This window comes from Camellia sinensis, chromosome 10 (genome assembly GCF_055761805.1).
Source record: "Camellia sinensis isolate YWXY chromosome 10, ASM5576180v1, whole genome shotgun sequence".
Taxonomy (NCBI): domain Eukaryota; kingdom Viridiplantae; phylum Streptophyta; class Magnoliopsida; order Ericales; family Theaceae; genus Camellia; species Camellia sinensis.
The window spans coordinates 124177123-124199306 of record NC_138970.1 but is presented as its reverse complement, the minus strand read 5'-3'; the positions used below and the strand labels follow the sequence as shown (position 1 = coordinate 124199306).

The window sequence follows — 22184 nt, the reverse complement described above, 5'->3', positions numbered from 1 at the left end:
GGGTTATGCTTGTGATGCGATGTTCAAATTGAATGTTGAGATTAATAAACCATCTACCAATTCGGTTTACATGTTGTCTTCTATTAATTTTTGGCATGCTCGCTTGTGTCATATTAACAGTAAATATGTGGGAATCATGAGTAGTTTAGGATTAATTCCTAAAGTGACAAAAAATTTTGAGAAATGTGAAGTTTGCAGTAAAGCAAAAATTACCAAGAGGCCTCATAAAAGTGTTGAAAAAAATACTGAATTGCTAGAATTATTTCATACTGATTTGTGTGAGTTTGAAGGAATTTTAACTCATGGCGGCAACTGATATTTTATCACTTTTATTGATGATTTTTCAAAATACACAAACGTATATTTATTAAAAAATAAAAGTGATGCTTTTGAGAAATTTAAAGAATTCCTTCTTGAAGTGGAAAATCAATTCGGTAAAAAGATTAAGAGAATTAGAAGTGATAGAGGCTGAGAGTATGAATCTCTTGGATTCAACTCTTTTGTTCAGTCATTGGGAATTATTCATGAGACTGCTCCACCATATTCACCTTCATCTAATGGCATAGCTGAAAGAAAAAATAGAACATTAATTGACTTGACGAATGCTATGCTTATTGATTCAAGTGCTCTCTCAAATCTTTGGGGCGAGGCTATTTTGACAGCTTGCCATGTGATAAATAGAGTGCCACACAAAAAAGTAAAATTGTACCTTATGAGTTGTGGCGGGGGCATAAACCAAATCTAGGTTATTTGTGAGTTTTGGGTTGTTTAGCTTTTGTGAGGCTTGCAGATCCTAAACGATCTAAATTGGGTGAACAAGCTACTACTTGTGCTTTTCTTGAGTATGCATTGCATAGTATAACCTATAGATTTTGTGATATGGAAAATAATATTATTTTTGAATCAGGTGATGCTATTTTTCATGAAAATAAATTTCCTTTCAAATCTAGAAATAGTGGGGGTCAAATAATTTCTGAAAATATTTTATCCATGCCTAGCTCTTCTATTCCATCTCAAGTTTTTCAAGAACAAGAATATTCTCAAATCCAACCAAGGAGGATTAAATGAGCTAGAGTTGAAAAAGATTTTGGTCCTGACTATTATCTTTACAATGTGGAAGAAATTCCTCTTACGGTACAAGAAACTTTATCATAACCTGATGCTATTTTCTGGAGAGAGGCTGTAAATGATGAGATAGATTCACTATTTTCAAATAAAACATGGAAGCTAGTGGATTTACCTCTAGGTTGTAAAACTATTGGGTGTAAATGGGTCATTTGTAAAAAACTTAAACTGGATAGAATTGTAGATAAATATAAAGCGAGGCTTGTCGCTAAAGATTTTAAGCAACAAGTTGATTTTGATTTCTTTGATACTTTTTCTCTGGTTACTAGAGTTACATCCATTAGACTATTGATTGCAGTGACTGCAATTCATGATTTAAAAATTCATCAAATGGATATAAAAACAGCATTTTTAAATGGAAGGTGTGTAAGCAAGGTGTGTAAGGTAACTAAATCCCTTTATGGTTTAAAACAAGCTCCTAAACAGTGGCATGAGAAATTTGATTCATGCATGTTTGAGGATGGCTATAAGACTGATGAATGTGATAAGTGCATATATTATAAAACTTGTGAGAATGCACATGTGATTATTAGCCTATATGTGAATGATCTACTTATCTTTGATTCTAATTTACATATTATAAATGAGATTAAAAATATGCTTAATAACCACTATGCTATGAAGGATCTTAGTGAAGCCAATTTTATTTTGGGAATTAAAATTACCAAGACTAATGATGGTATTTTTCTTGATCAGTCGCATTATGTTGAGAAAATTTTAAAGAAATATAATTTTCTAGACTGTAAACATGTTGCTACTCCTTTTGATGCAAACATACATTTATCTGTTGTAACAAATGAAAAAGAAGTGATTAATCAAAAGGAATATGCTAGCATGATTGGTAGTTTGAGATATGCTACTGACTGTACTAGACCTGACATTGCATATGCCGTTGGAGTACTTAGTAGGTTTACTAGCAAACCAAGTCGAGATCATTGGCTAGCCATGGGAAGAATTATGAGATATTTATCTGGGACCAAAAATTCTGGTTTGTTTTATAACAAGTATCCTGCGGTACTTGAGGGATATAGTGATACCGATTGGAACACTTTGTCAGGTGATTCACTCTCTACCTCGGGTTTTATTTTTATTTTGCGTGGCGGTGCTATATGTTGGAAGTCTAAAAAACAGACTATAATTGCTAATTCTACAATGGAAACTAAGCTTATAACGTTAGCTTCAGCATATGAGGAAGCGAATTGGTTGAAAGATTTGTTACATGAAATCCTTTTTTGGGAAAAACCAATTTCTCCTGTGTTAATTCATTGTGATAGCATTGCTGCTATTGGTAGAGTGAACAATCATTTTTATAATGGTAAATCCAGACCTATTTGAAGGAAACACAGTAATGTGAGATCCTATTTGAGTAATGACATCATAACTGTGAATTATGTAAGATCTTGTGATAATCTTGCAGATCCAGTAACCAAGGCCTTACCGAGAGATAGGGTCTGGAATACATCGAGGGAGATGGGTTTGAAGCCTATAAAATCATAAACCATGTATGAGGATACCCATGTATGAGGATACCCAACCTAGGGACCAGAGATCCTGTAACTAGGTTCAATGGAAAGAACGAATTATATGGTGGTTGTAAGAAAATGCACTCCTTAATATTTTGTTGTCCATTCCTATGATGTAAGTGCATTTGTCCTGTAATGTTGGAGGGTTGAGTTTTTATTCTCTTTATGAAATTCTGTAGCTCTTGTTGAGTGGGGTGTGTCAATTACAGGAACATCATTGACAGATTTCACCTATGTGAACATGAAAGTGGGGCCGCTTTCTATGAGAACAAGACTTATTCTCAAATATGCTCATGAAAACTGGGATAAGCACAAGGCCGTAATGTGCCGGCTATTAAAAGCTCATGCCAACACTTGGATTATTATGTGTGAGCAGTGATACTTTATTTCCCCTAAGCAGTCATAGTTCAAGTCTGAGACCACTACTGACTCTGGAGTAGAGGTTGCTGTTTCACTAATAAAGGTTCAATGCAGAGTACACCTTCATGATGCATACTAGTCTATTTTTGTTTGGTAATCTCTCTTGTCCTTGTTGATATTAAAATGAATGGGGGATTATTGGACCATTTTAATATCATTTATTTATTTATTTGTTTATTTATATATTTTGTTCATGAATCTTATATTGTTCATGAATGGAAGTTAATTAGAATTCATGAACTTGGTGGTGAGTTATTATTTGGAGTCTCTCAATTTTCTCTTTATTATTTGGAGTCTCTCCATTTTCTCTTGTTTAACAGTCATTATTTTTTGGTGTAATTTGTAAGGTCCCAGTGGCCTATAAATAATCACTCTCATCTACTCTTTTCTAAACCAACACACAAACTATTTTATTTACAAGAGAGATTACTAGCAAAGAAGGGTGTTTTTCTTAGTGAAGCTTTGGGTTCACCATCTTGTGTAGAGTTGGCCTGAATCATATGACAAGTGGTTGGACTATTGTATCATAGAGGGGACAAGTCATAGTATTGTGATTGCTGCATCGGTATTTGGATTCTTCCTACCGCAGTGGGCTTGATCTCCTTAAAGAAAACGAGATATCCATGCCTCAGCCTGATCTATTTGTATCTCATTTTCTTTGCATCATTTATCTCTTAAATATAATTTTTTTTTTTGTATTTTCACCAACAACTACAAATAAAAAAGACCAATTGGTTTATAAAAAAACATGCAGGACTAAATGGACTAACATTCCCTTAAATGAGATTTATGAATAATTTTTCTAAAATGAAATGGTTACCAAACAGACCCTAAATATTTAAATTTAATTTTTATATTTGGGGTAATTGATTTTTGAAGTATATAGTTTATGAGTAAAATGAAATTGTAAAGGATATTGTACAGGAAAGAAATAAACCTTCTCGTATAATTCTGTTGATCAAGTCTGTGCTCCTCCGTACGTCGCCGCTTTACTCCCTGAAAATACAAACGTGAGCTAGCCGGCGGGTGTGTGCCGGATACCTCTCCGATGCCTAAGTCAGCAAAATAGACAAATAGACAAAAAACTCTGTGTGTTCGGGAATCAAAGTTGTGTTATCTCTCCATAGGTGATGTTATGAGCTTTTATAGGTTCCGCGTGACACAATCTTAGTAGGACTCTTACTCCTCCATGTAGAGTCCTCCTAGGAATCACATTCCTGAAAGATAATGCTTATCCTTCAACACCCCCTTCACTGCTTAAACCAAGTGAGATGGTTTTACCATGGTCGGATTCCAATACGACCGAACTAACATGACCATGCTAAAGCCGCAGACTAGACCGAGCTCCAGCTAGCTCGGTTCTTCCTTTCACTGCGTGTACCGCGGTTTGACATACTCCAACTGTGGTGTTTACTTACTACCGTGCTAACCGTAGTAAACCCCCGACCAAGCTAACGATAGCTAGGTCCACCGCAAGAAGCCCAAATACCTTGGTTCTGAATACCATGACCGAGATAACTACCTTTACTCCATCTGGTGACTTTAGTCACACTTGGACCGTGGTAACACTTGCCAATCCCTTTTCATACTTAGACCGAACTAACTATGGCGCGATAAGACCGCACTAACCAAAGCGAGGTCCACCATGAGAAGCCATCATACCTTGGCTCCAAATACTACAACCAAGCTAACAATGGCGCGCTACGACCGCGGTGACCGTCATTACACTTGGACCGAGCTAACACTTGTGATCCACTTGCTAAGCTCTTTTTACCGCGGCTGACACCTTTACCTCGGCTGACCCCTTTACCTCGGCTGATATCTTTATCTCGTCTAACATTGCGGTCAACCAAGTTACTTCGGCTCTTCTCTCCGTTTGACTGCCTTGCTTGGTAGCTCGGCCATAGTGTTGACCCCCACTAGGAAGTAGTTAAGTCTCGTAGCTAGGTCCCGTGGCTAGTTCTCATAGCTAGGCCGCGTAGCTAGGTCCAATAACTTGGTCCCGTAGCTAGGTCTTGTAGCTCGGTCTTGTAGTTAGGTCCTGTAGCTAGGTCCAATAACTTGGTTCTGTAGTTAGGTCCTATAGCTAGGTCCCATAGCTAAGTCCCGTAACTAGGTCCTATAGCTAGGTTCTATAGCTAGGTCTCGTAGTTAAATCCTAAAAACATCTTTGACCGCCACTCCAACCTAGCTCGGCCCAATTTAGCTACACAAATTACCCTCTCAGATATAGTTTAGGAGTAAAATGAAATTGTAAATAAAATTTGATATCACGTCACCGCATCCTGTTTGATTGTAAATAGAATCAATCGATGAGAGTGAATTGATCCAATATCAAATTAAAATAAGACAAAATATTTGAATACCAAATTAATTTTTGCATATTAATTTAGAAGAAAAAGTATTCTCTTCGTAATTTTGGTTGAGTAATTTTGAAGGAAGGAGGATATTGGACAACTACTGGAGATAAACTCTAAGCTGCGTCGGTGTTACAAAAATGCTCCTGGTTCAATACGCAATGGGTCGGGTACAAGCGATATTATGATTCCCTTTCTCTTTTTTTCTTTTTTTGGTTTAATTTGCAGATTTTTCTTCGCAAGCGACGATCGTTCGAAGGCTAGGGTTCCTGCAACACAACAGCAGTTCCGTTGAAAGAACTCGACAAGAGTGGTCGGCGATGGCAGTGATGTGTTGCGTTATCGTTGCCTGTGCTCTCAGATCGGTCTGATTCTAAACGGTGTAGAAATACAAAAGTAGAAGAAGAAGAAGAAGAAGAGAGCGAATCCCGATTCAGAAACTGGGGTATTTCTGAAACACTTGCGATTACATCAATTATTATATACAAATAGAAATAGAAATAGAAATCATGTTCCGCGTTCAATTTCATCTCATTTTCACTTAATAATTGATATTCTTCTATAATTTTAATTGTTGCCTAATTTTGTATTATCAAATGCATTTAGTGAGTATCAGATCCACTGAAACTTTTCAAATTGCTTTATAAGAATTTATTTTTTCCCCAGTTACTGAGAGAGAGAGAGAGAGAGAGAGTGATGATGCAGCTTACGTTTGTTGTCAATGTGAAAGAGCATAAATGTAAAGGAAACTTTATATAAAACCTGAATTAAATCTTTGGTTGTGTTGTGTGCAACTTTTGATATTCTTCTATACTTGAAATTATTTTTTAAAATTTTGACAAGGGTTGGATACCTTTTTGGTTATACTAGGATACTTGATAATAATTTTGTTTAATTTGTAGGTCACGTTTCTGAGCTATTATGATTTATGAAATTGAGATTGTAATAATTGTTGCATTGCATTACGCTGTGTTTGGTTAGGAGATTTGAAAAGGGATTTGGAAAGGGAAAGAAAAAATGTAGTGAAATGTGAATAAAATATACTTATATTTCACATAGTTTCATGTACCTTTTTTCTTTATTTTTTCAAATCCCTTTCCAAATCTCCTAACCAAACTTGTAGAATTATTATGATAAATATAAGAATATTTTTTTTTCCAATATGTTTCTTATTTCTTATGGTTGAAGAAACAAGTGAGATTACACTGGTACCTTAGTTTTTCAAAATTTATCGAATTAACATATGCCTAATGTGTCATACACGTGTCCTATATCTATATCCGTACTTTGTATAAAATAAGGATAAAGCAAATGTAATGATACTAAACTTAGATTTCAATAATTAAATAAGGAAGTAAATTTGCATATAATATTTTTACATATAACACTTTTAAGGGTGAAAGTAAAATGCACATGGACAATATAAATAGTTTAAACTTGATATTAAATTGAAATTTTTATGGGACCCACCGAAAAAATTTGACTAAATTAATACCTAATAACAGCTAATTCTTGTAGAATCAGTCTGAACATTTTTTGTGTTTGTGTATTATATAATATTAAAAATTATAAAATTTTCTAACTTATCTTGGCCGTACCTGCATCCATATTTTTTGGGGTTTTGTTGTATTGCTTCTTTTCCATCTTCATATTCATATCCCTTATTGTGTATCCCATATCAATATCTGTATCTGTGCTTCATAGATGACAAGTCTATAATATTTCCCTGCTATTAACTGTACTTGTGTGACAGCCCCCAGCCTTTCATCAGTGTTGGTACCTAAATAACTAAGAATTTCTTTGGATGCCAAGATGAATTAATCAACCCCATGAAAGGATTCCCTAGTGCAAGGTCTTTAGATGTAAAATCATGTTCTTGTAGTGGTGGTGTCCTCATCAGCTTGATAGTAGCTGGTTGGATGCAACTTTTTCTATTTAATAAACATACTCACTGTGTGTTATTTGGCAGTTGAGATAGCTTCTGTCTTACATATATATGTTGTTTTATTTTGAACTAAGATTTAGCTTGCCTAACGAATGCATTTCTAATTGAGCGTCTTTCGTTTCAGATTTGATAGAGATTAGGACCATGCCTCGTAAAGTAAATTATGGAATTGATTATGATGAAGATTATGATGTCTATGAAGATTATGATTATGATTTTGATGTACAAGAAAACTGTAAGTGACTCTGTTAGTTATGACTTTCCACTTCATTGTCTCAATGGTCATCACATTTTACTTCAATTGGAGCATTCCTTATTACTCTGTGCTTTGAGATGGTTATAAAGCTAGGTTCTGGGCATTGAGTATGTGATTAATAATATATTGCTTTGCTGTTTTACTATTTTACATAACTACATAAGCTAAAAAGCATGGACTCTTTCTACATTTTCTATGTTAAGATGTTTTCAGGATTGTAGGATGAAATCATTGAGCTTGAGTTAAGACCTTGCTGGCTTGCTGATAATGAGTTCTTTATATGGTGATAACATATTATTAAGATTCTGAAGGCCGCTCTAACTAAAATAGAATCATAGGTTAAAAGGAAAGGTGAAAAGGGAAGAATTGGAGCATAAATTGAAGCTGAAAACATCTGTAAAATTAATTTTCTGTCTTTCTTTCTCATTTTCCTTCTCCGTCCTTTTCAATCTCCCTTGTCTCATTTTTTGTTTGGAGTTGACATACCTTTTTTGGAACTGAAAGTTATGACTGTTTGATGACACTAAAATGGCAGTATTGAATAAACAGATCTGAATGTTTAAAGTTGGTTAATTAATGCATAGTGATAATTTTATCAATTCAAATTTGATGACTGCCTTGTGGTGGTGGTGGTGGTGGTGGTTGTTGTTTTTTTTTTTTTTTTTGTGATAAACGGAAAGTAGCCTTTTTTATTTGAAATTCAAACCCCCCTTATCAGAACATTAAGCCCCTTATTAACTAACATAAAATATATATCTGAGGTGGTATCGATAATGCCTTATCAAACTCTCTTCATAGAATAAGAGGTACTCTAGTTGTAAATACCTAATGAAACCATAACTAGATTGAAATTTACATAGAGATAGATATTAAATATTTATAGTGCCCTTTTGTGTAGTCTATGGATGTTCCAATTAGCCAGTTCCATGATTGGGATGCTAAGAAGCAAGTACATGAACACAGATATAGATGCGGACAGGGATATGGGACATGATGATTTGAAAAAAATAGAGACACAGTCACAATGAGAGGACATGACAATGATTTTTTATTTTTATTTTGCTATTAATCTTAGACCCACAAAAAATCAAAATTAACAAAAACTATTACTAATTAGGGGTGAGCAGCGGATATACCGATCCGCCAAAACCGACCGAACCGAACCGAACCGATCCGATCCGCCGCATTTTGGACGGATGCGTGATGATGAGCGGACGGTTGCAGATTGATTTTCTCCAATTCGTCAATCTGGCGGACGGATGGCGGATTTGAGATTCCTTTGGCTGCAACCGAACCGCTAAACCGCGAACACTCTTAGTAATTTATAAGATTATGTTTTCAATTTGTTTAAATATTCTGTTTGCGTTTTCAATTAAAAAAGAGTTTAAATATTCTATTAAAAAAAGTTTTCAACTTGAATATCTTTTTTGAATTGAAAAAAATAAACGTATTGTTTATCTATATTTTTTGGTTTTTAAATCTATCTCTAAAAATAATAAATAGAAAATATGATATATGCTGATTGGTTTTTGTTTTTAAAAACAGATATAAATGTAATAATACAGAGACATACAATCTCTATTACTGCTCCGTTCATGGTTTTGGTGGTTTGAATTGTTTTTATATTTTAAGAATCACATATTGTTATACTTTATGAGGATGAGACATGCAGTGATTGTGATATTTTAAAGTTTCAAATTTTCTTACTTTGGATGAGGCATGCAGTGATTGTAATATTTTTTTAAGTCATTAATTGTAATACTTTCTTCTTCTTCTTCTTTTTTTTTTTTTTGAGAAAGTGCACAAGTTAAATTATGTTGAAAATTTATAAAATTTTAAACCACCAAATCGATTCGCATCCATCCGCCAAACTGCCAATCCGCTTAATTCACATTCGTCGGATTGGCGGACGGATGCGGATTGATTTTCTCCAATCCGCCAATCTAGCGGACGGATGACGGATTGGAAGTTCCGTGGCCGCAACCGACCTGCCCCCACCCCTATTACTAATCAATAAACCAAACCAAATCAAACCAAACCAAACCAAGCCTTAATACCCATCAATTGGGGTCGGTTACATGAATCATTCTTCTCCACTCGATTCTATCTACGGCCATTTGGTTAGTCAAATTAAGGAGATTCATATCTCTATTTACTACACTTGTCCACTTCAATTTAGGTCTGCCCCTCTCTTAACACTTCTATCTACCGTTATTGTATCGCATCTCTTTATTACTGTCTCTGTTGGTCTACGTTGTATATGATCAAACCATCTCAATCTATTCTCTCTCAACTTATATTCTATCGGTGCTATTTCTACCCATTTACGGACATACTCATTTCTAATTCTGTTTTTTCTAGTCTTGTCACGCATCCATTTTAGCATCATCATCTCAGCAATACTCATTTTATCTACATGTTTCTTAGTTGCCTAACATTCTGTTCCATGCATTGCTGGTCTAATAGCAGTTCTATAGAACTTTCTTTTCAGTTTAGCGGATACTCGTTTATCACACAGTACCCCAGACGCATTCCTCCACTTAAGTCATCCTGCCTTAATTTTATGGACCACATTTGCTCCAATCTCCCCAGCCGTTATGATAATCGATCCTAAATAATGAAAATGTCCACTCTTAGGTTGTTTTTGGTTCTCAATCTTCACTTTTCCTCTGTTGCCATTGTTACTGTTACTAAATTACACTTCATGGATTCTGTCTTAGTTTTGTTTATCCTAAATCCTTTAGATTCAAGTTCTTTTTTTCAAATCTCCAACTTAGTGCTCCTTCTCTAGTCTTATTCACTAACACGATATCATCTGCAAAAAACATACACCATGACACGTCATCCTGAATATTTCTCGTCAATTCATTCGTAATTAAAGCGAAAAGATAAGTACTTAAGGTTAATCCTTGGTGTAACCCTACAGTAATTGGAAATTCACTTGTCTCTCCAGTAGGTGATCTAATAGTGGTCACCACACCTTCATATATTTCCCTAATCACATCAATGTAATCTTTTGTCGCCCCTTACTTCTCTAACACCCACCAGATTATATCTCGAGACACTCTATCATATACTCTCTCAAGATCGATAAAAATCATATGAATGTCTCTTTTCTTTTCACTATTCTTTTTTATTACTCTCCTCAAAAGATAGATCGCTTACGTTGTTGACCTACCCAAGATAAATCTAAATTGATTCTCTTACACCTCTTTTATATCTCGCAATCGACGTTCCATCACTCTCTCCCACACTTTCATTATATGACGCATCAGCTTAATTCCTCTATAGTTGCAATTCTGGACATCTCCTTTATTCTTATAGATTGGCACTAAAATACTTTTCTTCTTCTCTGGCATTTTCCTAGTCAACAAAATCTTGCTATATTAACCAAGTAACCTGTTTTTTATCCAAACATTTCCAAGCTTCAATAGGGATATCATCGGGTTGTAAAGCTTTATTCGATTTCATATTTTTAAGTGCAATCTCCACTTCAAAGTTCCTAATCATGCGATAGAACCTGTAGTCTTGGTTTTCCTTATTACTAGCTACTTCTCCTTTTGACCTTCCTTCATCTTCTTCATTTAACAACTTCTCAAAATAGTTCTTCTACCTCTCCTTAATCTCTTTATCCTTCACCAACACCTTAGAGTCATCACTCTTGATACACTTAACCCAATTAAAATCTCTTGTTTTCCCCTCTCTTATCTTAGCAAGTTTGTATATTCTTTACTCTCCCTCCTTACTATTTAGTCTAGTGTATAGGTCATCATAGGCTTTCAATTTAGCCTCTCTCACTACTTTTTTGACTTCCTTATTAGCCAATCTGTAGCTCTTAAGTTTTTTTTTTTTTTAATTCTATTCTTTTACTACTTTTTAAAGCACTATTTTTTCGTCTTTACTACTACTTGAATCTCCTCTCTCCATCACTAAGTTTCCTTAGAGTTGGGTCCCTTTCCTTTCGATTCTCTAAGGACTTCTCTTGAGATTCTCCTCATACAATTGGCCATCGAGTTCCATATAGTGTTAGCATCATCTTCCAAGTCTCAAGTATCTTCTGTATCCATTCTATTCTTAAATATTTATACTTTATTCCTAGCTTGGTATTGCCCTTTAAAGCATAAATCCAATATCAAAATCTTATGTTAAGACGTCATGTTCTTTCCAGGAATCACCTTACAGCCACTGCATTTTAGACGGTCTACATTTCTTATTTGAAAGTAATCTATTTGGCTCCTAATTGATCCACTCTTAAAGGTTATCAAATGCTCCTCTCTCTTCTTATATATAGTATTGGCCACCATCAGATCAAAAGCCAACACAAAATCTAAAATACTCTCTCTAGCCTCATTTCTATCACCAAAACCATACCCACCATGCAATAACCTAGTTTATTGATTCCTACATGACTGTTGAAATCTCCACCTATAGGTAGGTTCTCTCCTATAATACCTTATCCATTTGGCGCTAAAAATCTCTTGTAGTCTGATCATCTAATCCTACTTGGGGGGCGTATGCACCTAAGAAGCACGGACACTTCTAAAAAGGTGGCGTATCCGTGTCGTGTCCATGTCGGACACCGACACTTATCAGACACTCTCCCGACACGTGTCCGACACTCATCCAAAAGTGTCTTGATTTTTTATAAAGAATTTAAAACTTAGACACTCTTCGGACACTTGAAGGACATGCGTGTCCATCGACTAGACACACGAAACTAATTATAAGTTTGAATAAAATAACTTAGAATAAGATGATAAAGGAAAAATAACGTTAATTTATAGAAATTAGTGTTATAATGTATTTATTTATTGTCTTAGAATGACATGTTCATATATATGACATATAATAAATATATAAAATTATATATTTTGTCCGTGTCCCCCACGTGTCGTGTCCTACATTTTTCAAAAATTGCCGTGTCTGCGTGTCCGTGTCGTATCCGTGTCGTGTCACGTGTCTGTGTCCATGCTTCTTTGGTATGCACTAATAATTTCAATATTCTCTACAATAACTAGTTTAACTAATATAATTCTATCACCTTTCCTAATGATTGCAACTATATTTTCTACAAGACCCTTGACAACTATTATTCCTATCCTATTTCTGTTTCTATCCTTACTATTATAATATAGTTTAAAACTGATATTATTTACTTCTCTAGCTTTCTCATCCGTCCACTTAGTTTCTTGTATGCGAGCTATATTAACTCTCCTCCTAATCATGGGATCTACCAATTCCATAGTCTTACTAATTTAAGTTCTTACATTCCCTGTGGCTACTGTAAATGTATAATTTTGGACTAGCTTCTTTATCCGTGCTCCGTGCTCGTCCATAAAAACGCAGAAACCTTTGCTCATTTTTCACCGCACCTAGGTGTCGATGCGATGCCCCTTGCTCACTTTTCGAAACACTATAAGGTAGGCGTAACACGTCATTTAAGGGGAACGACCTAATTGATTCAAAGTAGGATTCATTTTCATAAGGGATCCGAGTGGCCTTTTTTACGTGTTGGCTATCGGCTACCTAACACACAACCCTCCTCCTTTGCTCGGGCTTGGGACTGACGGAGTTGTCAAACTATCCCGGCAGAGTTTATGTCAATATAATAAGAAAAACTCACTCTTAAGTTAACTCATCGTTTATGTCATTTTTGTGAATGATCTATTAATAATTTAAATCTAAGCAAAAAATAATAAACATTCAATATCAAACATCCATCAAAAGCACTAAAGAAGAGGGGGAGAAAACTAGTTAGTGTGTCCCTGATGTGTCCCTTGCAAACAAATTAATTAGATAAAGGGACATGTTGTGTGGTGCACTCCCGTGTCCTAGTTGTGTCCCTGTGTCTGACATTGCTATGAAACTTATTTTGGAGTGTTAGTGCTTCATAGTTGGGACGTGCTTGATCACTTTTCTATGAAGAAGGCATGTTATATATTCAACTTAAATGTGGTATTATTATTCAATGTCGTTATGAAATTTTGGATCTGCTACCAACAACAAACCATTATTAGAGCACATTTTGTACGATGGTGGAGGTGGTGATGGTTGTTGTGGTGGTGGTGGTGGTTATAATGCAGTGGTTGTGGTGGTAGTGGTTGTGATGGCAATAGGGTGGTGGTCGTGGTTGGCGATGGTCATAGCGGTGGTGGAAGGGGGTGGTAGCAAAAGGAAATGGTGGTGGTAGCTAGTTGATAATTTTTATAGTGATTCTATGATGTAATGGAATAGAGACATTCCCATATTTTATTGGCATAGCCATTCCATTGGAATGACTACTCCCACTTAGACAAGTTGTACCAAACAAGGGCAAGGGAATCTAAAGTTAGAATAGGCGTTTCCATTCCAATATCAGAGCCACAATAGGAGAAACCTAACACAAATCACAGCCACCTTGCTTCCACCGAAAGCCATCCAAACCCAAACCCTAGACTGACTAGGCCACCCAAACCCTTGTCTGGGACAGTCGACCCCCCACCTAGCTTAGCCGAAGGTCAGTCGGCTCTCTACCAGGGCAGCTGAAGCCTCCTCTACCCTCCTCTAGGCCTGTTGGCTGCCCTAGCCTGTCCTTATAGGTCTATCGGCACTCTTGGAGGCTTTGTGCCTATTTGGTGTAGCTTAAAAGCTGCTTATCTCAGCTTTCAGCTTAATTTAAGCTATTTTGATGTGTTTGGTTTAGCTTATAGCTTATAGCTTATAACTTTTTGGAAGTCAGAAATCAGCTTATTCTTTGAGTGGGGCAGGAGATGCTTAATTTATAAGTCGGAAATCAGCTTATGTTCATAGTTATAAGCTATAAGCTGTTTAGGCATAAGCTATAAGTACTTTCCCACAGCTCTACCAAACAGGGCCTTTGTAGACCACTTCCAGTCAACCCATGGTTCAACCCACTAGCTTCTTTGTCTCTTGGTTGGTCGACTGGTGTCTAACGAATGGATTGAGCTCTTGTTGTGGTACATACATCTATAAAAACTTTTTCTCTGTTTTTTTTCTCTTAAAAAAAAAAAAAAAATCTTTATGAATTCCTAGTTTGTTATGCTTTCATAGTGGTAGTTGTGTCTTTCATTCCACTATTATCTTTCGGGTTTGTAATTGGCATTGTGTTTAAAAGTTACATAGGAGAGTATCCAGGGCAGGTTCCCTTAGTAAGTTCACTACTTCTCAGCCACCTAAGAGCAAGAGTTCCATTATATCTCTTACTATGACTGATAACCTCAACTCTGGCCTAAAAACCACCACCTCTCTATTCAATGGTCAGAATTATCTAGCCTGGTCGCAGAGTCTGACTATCTTTTTGAAGAGCAGAGGGAGGATGAGGTATGTTGATGGAAGGATATAGACACCCAGTACCACGGATCCTAGTTATGACCAGTAGGAGATCACCAACTCTCTCAGCATGGGTTGGTTGATACATTCTATGGTACCCGAGATTGGAGAGGGCTACTTGTCTATGGACACTATCTAAGATATTTGGGAGGTTGTAGCTACTACTTATTCCAGGAAGGGAAACTTCTCATAGGCTTTTGAGTTACGTCGCTCCATTGAAAGGTCGGTATCAGGTGAGATGACTATTCTCTAGTATTTTACCTTCCTTAGCAATGGGTAGAAGCATCTTGATCAGCTTCAGGATTACAAGCCTGTTTGTCCCACTGATTTTGCTGGTTACGGGAAGTTTGTGGCACAAGAGTGGGTCTTCAAGTTCTTGGAAGGCCTCAATGTGGAGTATGATCCAATTCAGAGTAGAGTACTTGGCATATACGTGCTTCCTTTGCTCTAGGAAGCCTTCGCTTTTGTGCAGAATGAGAAGAATCGCCATTTTGCGATGCTTCCTTCTGCCACTATTGATTGCTCGGCCTTGGTTTTTGCACCCCTTGCGATGGAGAACGTGTGACTCGTGGTTCTCGTTCTTCCTCTGAGAAGGATAATCTTTTCCGTGACTACTGTCGTAGACCTTGACACATAAGAGAGACTTGTTGGAAGCTACATGGGACTCCTTCTGGTGGTTGAGGAGATCGTCCTGGTACTCGAGGGGGTAGGTTTGGTCAGTCTAGAGGCCGAGGGGCCAATGCCCGGGCACATCTTTCAGACACTGTTGAGCCATCATCTTCATCTCAAGTTGTCTCACTTGCTGCTGATGTTTCGGGGTTATTTGCCTCATATTTTGAGATTGTTCTTGGCCACTTGCTAGACCGTCGAGCCTCCACTTCCACCACATGCGCATCCTCTTCTTCCTTTGCCAATTCAGGTAACTTTTCTTCATCCTCATGTGCATTGCTATTTCAAAAAACTGTGTCATGGAGTATTGATTCTGGTGCTTTCGACCATGTGCCTGGTTCATCTCATTTGTTAGAGTATAACCCCTTCTCAAGTCAAGAAAAAGTGTGTATTGTTGATGGTACCATTTTGTCTGTGTCAGGGAAATGTTTAATTCATGCCATCTCTTCCCTTCTTTTATCCCCTGTCCTCCATGTTTCCTATTTTAGTGTTAATCTTTTATCTTCGAGTCATATTAATCATGAATTGGATTGTAGCGTGACGTTTTTTCCTGATCATTGTTTTTTTCAGAATCTTATTATGAGGAAGAGGATTGAAAGTGGTACAGTGGAACATGATCTCTACATTTTGGATCAGACAGACAAGCTGGCTCATTCATCTTTTCAGTTACAATCTACTAAGGAAGACCTTTGGCTGTGGCACTGTCGTTTAGGACATCTCTCCTTTTTACTACTTAAGCATTTATTTCCTTCTGGTTTTGAGAAAAATAATGTGTCTGATTTTTAGTGCCTTGTCAACTTAGAAAACAGCATAGAGCTTCTTTTGCTCCTCCTATTAAAAAAAGTTCAATTCCATTTGCTTTGATTCATTCTGATGTATGGGGTCCCTCACGTTTTGTGTCTTTAAAAGGTCAAAAATGGTTTGTTACTTTCATAGATGACTGTTCTAGGGCCACTTGGGTATATCTGATGAAAGATAACAGTGAGGTGTTTTCTGTATTTCAAAACTTTCATAAAATGGTGTGCACTCAGTTTGGAGCGATTGTCAAAATTTTGCGTTTGGGGAATATATTGACGCTGGTCTTGCAGTTATTTCACAACTCATGGCATTGTTCATCAAACTTCTTGCACTAACACCCCTTAACAAAATGATGTTGCCGAACGAAAAAATCGCCACCTCCTTGATGTGGCCTGTTGTCTATCCTTTGAAATGCGTGTTCCTCGATCCTATTGGGGGGAAGCGGTTCTCACTGCAACTTAGTCTTCCTACCCAAGTCCTTCAAAAACTAACCCCTCTTCAAGTTTTGTCTAGGTCCACCTCTTCTGGGTTCTCCATTCCACCTAAGACCTTTGGATGTGTTTGTTTTGTCCATAATCCTTCACCTTACCATGGTAAATTGGATCCTAAGTCTCTTAAGTGTGTTGTTCTCAGTTATTCTCAAAAGGATTATAAGCGTTATCATCTTCCCATTCGCAAATGGTTCGTCTCCATGGATTCTTTGAGTCTCAGTCTTACTTTCTATCCTCCCTAGTGTCACAGTCATCCCTTCAGGGGGGCTTTGGTGTGATGAGATTCCCGTTCCACTACCGCCAGTGGTTGAACAGATAGAGGATGATAAGTCTGCTGTTGTTGTGGAAAAGGAAGCAAGCAAAGTTTATGTCAGAGACAAGGATAGACAGAAAGTCACCTAGATGCAAGAGACTACTTCCTTCCCTCTACTGCCAACTTCTTCTTCGGATGAGTGTCCAGAGTCAACACCCTCTCTTGAGAGTCCAGGTAATTCTAATGCTTCTATCCTTGAGTTTTCAGATATTGATTTTCCAATTACTAATAGGAAGGGAGTTAGGTCATGTACTCATCATCCTATTACTAATCACGTTTCTTATTCTAATCTGTCCCCCTCATATAAGGCCCTTCTGTCTAAGATTTCTTCTGTGAGTCTACTTGACAATTTTCAAGATGCTCTCTCTATTCCTGAATGGAAACATGCCATGAAACAGGAGATGAGAGCTCTCAGTCAGAATAACGCTTAGGAGTTAGTAGAGTTACCTAGAGGCAAAAATCCAGTTGGGTGTAAGTGGGGGTACACTGTAAAACACAAAGCAGACGGTTCCATAGAATGGTACAAAGCAAGACTAGTTGCTAAGGGCTTCACTCAGACTTATGGGGTAGATTACCAGGAGACATTTGCGCCGGTTGCTAAGATAAATTCTGTGAGAATACTACTCTCTCTTGCAGCAAATTCGGATTGGCCACTTCATCAGTTTGATGTGAAGAATGCTTTTCTTCATGGAGACCTCGAAGAAGAGGTCTATATGGATATTCGTCTTGGTTTTGCGGATGCCAAGTCCAAAGGTAAAGTGTGCAGGCTCCGGAAGTTACTTTATGGGCTAAAACAGTTTCCTAGGGCTTGGTTTGAAAGGTTTGCTCGAGCTATGCTGATATATGGGTTCAAGCAAAGTCAAGCAGATCACACGTTATTTGTGAAACACTCTCCTCATGGTAAGATCACAGCTCTTATTGTTTATGTTGATGATATTGTTTTGACAGGGGATGATATTGAGAAGATCCCTCGGTTGAAGGAATACTTAGTCAAGGAGTTTTTGAAGTATTTCTTGGGCATTGAAGTAGCTCGGCCCAAGGATGGCATCTTCATATGCCGAAGGAAGTATGTACTTGACTTGCTAAAGGAAACTGGGATGCCTCGGGGTAGACTATGTCATACACCTTTAGAATCGGGCCAGAAACTAAGTGAGGATCAAGAGGGAGAGCCAGTGGACAAGGGGAGATACTAGAGGCTGGTGGGCAAGCTCATATACTTATCCCACTCGCGTCCAAACATTGACATTGCAGTAAGCATGGTTAGTCAATTTATGCAAGCTTCTAGAACTTCCCACCTAGAGGCAGTTATGAGAATTCTGAGGTACTTGAAGACTTCTCCTGTAAAGGGTCTCTATTTCTCGAAACATGGGCATCTCGGTATGGAGGCATTTACTGATGCGAATTAGGCTGGATCAGTCACTGATAGACGATCAACCTTTGGATATTGCACATTTGTTGGTGGCAACCTTTGTCACATGGCAAAGTAGGAAACAAAATGTGGTTGCTAGATCTAGTGCTGAGGTAGAATTCAGGATTATGGCATAAGGTGTATGTGAGTTGCTATGGATTAGACTATTGTTGGGAGATTTGGGGATCCATCAGACCGATTCCAAGAGATTGTACTGTGACAAGAAGGCAGCGATCAACATAGCTCATAACCCAATTCAACATGACAGAACCAAGCATGTTTCACCAAAGGAATGGGGAGCAAACCATTTCATGACATTCTCAACAAGTTGGGCATGAGAGATATCTTCGCATCAGCTTGAGGGGGAGTGTTAGAATAAGGAAATTATATTCATATATTTTATTATGATTTGTTTAATTCCTTGATTGATTTAACGGGCTGGCCCGTAATTTATGCCTTATGGCACTCCTGTAATTATACTTTATTATTAATACAAAAAGGGATGAGGTCTCACTCATTTCCTATATCTTTCTCTTTTCTAAACTTACAATATATTCTATAAAAATTCAACAATGTATTTTACACATTATATATATAATATTATTATTTATTTGTTGTGGGCTGGGTAGGATTTAGGTAGAAAAATACTCTCCCCGCCCCCGACCCGAATCCAATCAGGTTTTTCAAAAGTTTTCTCAAATCCGTGCCAAACCCTATTTAATTACCCTCGAACCCATCCCATTATAGTCGGGGAGAGTTAGGGACCCAGCGGATCGGGATATTTTTCCATCCCTATTGTTACAGGGTCAATTTTTGTTTCAAATTTCCAGCCTGTAATGGAACTAGGTTGGACACTTAGTCTCAGCCAATTATGAATACACACACACAAAGCGTTATACCAAGTAAGAGAATAGGCAATAAGAGATTGCAGGAAAATTTCCAATCTTTATTAATTGCACCAACAATACAAAGGAGGCCTATGGCAACTCTTACAAACACTTAGTTAATTTTTGAGTTCCATGGCTATGCCTAAAACAGGCTTACAATCAGTTACAAACTTATAACCAGCATCACAAGGAAAGCATGCCAAGTGGCATGGCAGTTGACACCCCCAACTGCCTAGGGACTTAGGAATATTTCTGGGACATAACTGTTATTAACTGCTGCTATCTTCAAGCCTTGGTTCCTGATTTCTAGCCTTGCCTTGTCTCTGCCCAACATGGGTAACTGCTGCCAACAGACAAGCATAACTGCCAATAACTGCTATGTTGTTTGCCTTATCAAGTCTGCCACGAATTTGGTTGTCTTGGCCCCCAGACCAAGTTTTGCCTATTGATTGCTTTGAACCGCCAAGTATGCTGCAACCCACATTCGGGTCATGTTAATGCCTTGCATTTGTGCAACTGCTGCCCATACTTTAGCCAAGGGTTGTGTGCTGCTGCCTCAACACTTAGCCAACTTTTCATCTTGCTGTTTTGGCATGCCACCATCATGCCATTGCCTTGGCTGGACATTGGCGCAAGGTGTTGCCAATGCCGAGCTTGCAGCCTTCAAGTAGAAGGTGATAACACCTATCCACAACCACCATACCACGACCACCCTACTATCGCTGTTGCCACTACCACTACAACCACAACTACCACCACCACCACTACAACCGCAACCACTACCACCACCACGACTGCCACAACCACCACCACTATCACTACTACTGCCTCTTGCTGCCATAGCCACTACCTTATCACTACTACTACTACCTTCACAAAAAACCACACCACCACCACTACTATCGCCACCACAACACCACCTTACCATCACCGCCACCACCACTGCCACAACGACCTATTGCCATACCATCATTCTATTACCACTTCTATCACAACCACCAATGCCACCGCCGCCACTACCATGACTCACTCCATCATTTCCACAATTATCAACACTATCATGATCTATATGAATTTTTAACTTGTTTGGTATTATTGGCTTATTAAAAAAATAAATAATAAATAAAAGCTTATTCCATTTCATTAGTTTAATAGGCATAACCAAGCATGAGAATGAAAATTATTATAATATTCCTATGTTATTCCATGTTGGCAACCAAACAATGGGATGAGAATAGACATTCCATTTCATTCAACCTTGTATTCCATTTTTCACTCTCATTTCATTCCCACTTCATTCCATTCTTTTGTACCAAACATGCTTAGGTTTTTAGTTTTTGGCACTTAGAAGGGGTCATCAAACACTAACGCTTTTGGGCTTCACGCAAATTACATTGTTACTATGGTTTGGAAAATATTTTTATATTTGTTTTAGGTTCTTAAGTTTAATATCTAGTCATATTTGTTGGAAAAACAGAGCTCCAATGTAGTGCCATTCAAGCTGTCAAATTTTGGCATTGCTATATCTTGTAATCTGCCCACTCATCAACCAATCACTATTCATCTATTCGTCTTGGGGAAAAAAAAAAAAAAGAGGAACACAATATTTACTATGCACACATATATAGACATACACAAAGAAACATATATATGAAGATATGTATACATATATAATTCATGTATTCATACTTGCAAACCTGAGAGAGGGAAAGAGGAGAGAAAAAAATGAGAGAGTACTCACATTTACCAGCCAAACACTGGACCACCATCATCGAGGATCACTGCCATTGACCACCGTTGACCATTGCACTGTCAACCATTGACCATCGCACTGTCAACCATTGACCATCGCCAAACCACACTGATTTCTTAGATCTATGCGAGATTGGAAGGGTGTTCCAAGGATGAGGGATTGGAAAGGGATGAGTTGTGGCAATGGGATGGGAGATTTGGGATGTGGTGTAAATCCATAAATCGAATTTTATTTTGATTGCTGGTGTGATAATAGATAGGTAGAATATGTGACAAAGAGTTCTAGATCCTTCTTGCACGTAACAGTGTAATAGTCTCTCTCTCTTTCTCTCTCTCTTTTAAATTTATTTTTTATGATTATCTTAAGCAAAGCTCCTTCTTGAAGAAATAAGTCTTCATTTTTATTTTTTTTAATTCTTTTAAAGCAACCGTCCAATAGCAATTGTTCAATTTCATAGTGTTCAATCAGTCCAATTTTATGAGATGAATTAAAATAGTGGTTAAAATGAGAAAATATGGAGAAAAAGGTTGTTGTGCCAAAATATAGCACTTGTAGCATTGGAGCAAGTTTGTCAAAATTTGACTTTTTTTGTAATGTAGCATCGCCAAATTTTGACAATGGCATGTCAGATTTAACAATTAGCATTGGAGATGCTCTAAGGCTTCATTTGGCAGCTAAAAAGCGAAGCTTATTGGCTTATTTAACCCACAATAAACCACCGTAAGCTAAGTTCATGAATCAATACTACATGTGTTAAAACATGGGCTGGAAGGTCTTTTGTATTATCCTGGAAATGTGGGCTTGGAATTGATTCATGAAAACCATCACTTTGACCATCCATTTATTGATATGTTCTTCAGTTCTTCTGTCTCTTGAATACCATGTTTGCACTCTCCATTTCTCCGTAATG

General features: G+C 37.4%; 1 protein-coding gene across 11 annotated transcripts in view; it reads left to right on the top strand.

The window, feature by feature from the left end:
- Positions 1-5392: 5392 nt before the first annotated feature.
- LOC114267610 (Translation elongation factor EF1A/initiation factor IF2gamma family protein) overlaps positions 5393-22184 on the top strand; it is a 32188-nt gene continuing 15396 nt past the window's right edge. For 2 of the 11 annotated variants that reach the window (XM_082892232.1, XM_082892229.1), the window contains exons 1-3: positions 5483-5870; positions 7495-7605; positions 16195-17400. In XM_082892232.1, the coding sequence (XP_082748358.1) occupies positions 17316-17400 (85 nt within the window). In that variant the 5' untranslated portion in view covers positions 5483-5870; positions 7495-7605; positions 16195-17315. Of the gene's footprint in view, positions 5871-7494; positions 7606-13800; positions 15875-16194; positions 17401-22184 lie in introns of those variants that run through there. The other 9 variants (XM_028208672.2, XM_028208666.2, XM_028208669.2 and 6 more) reach the window with 9 other exon arrangements.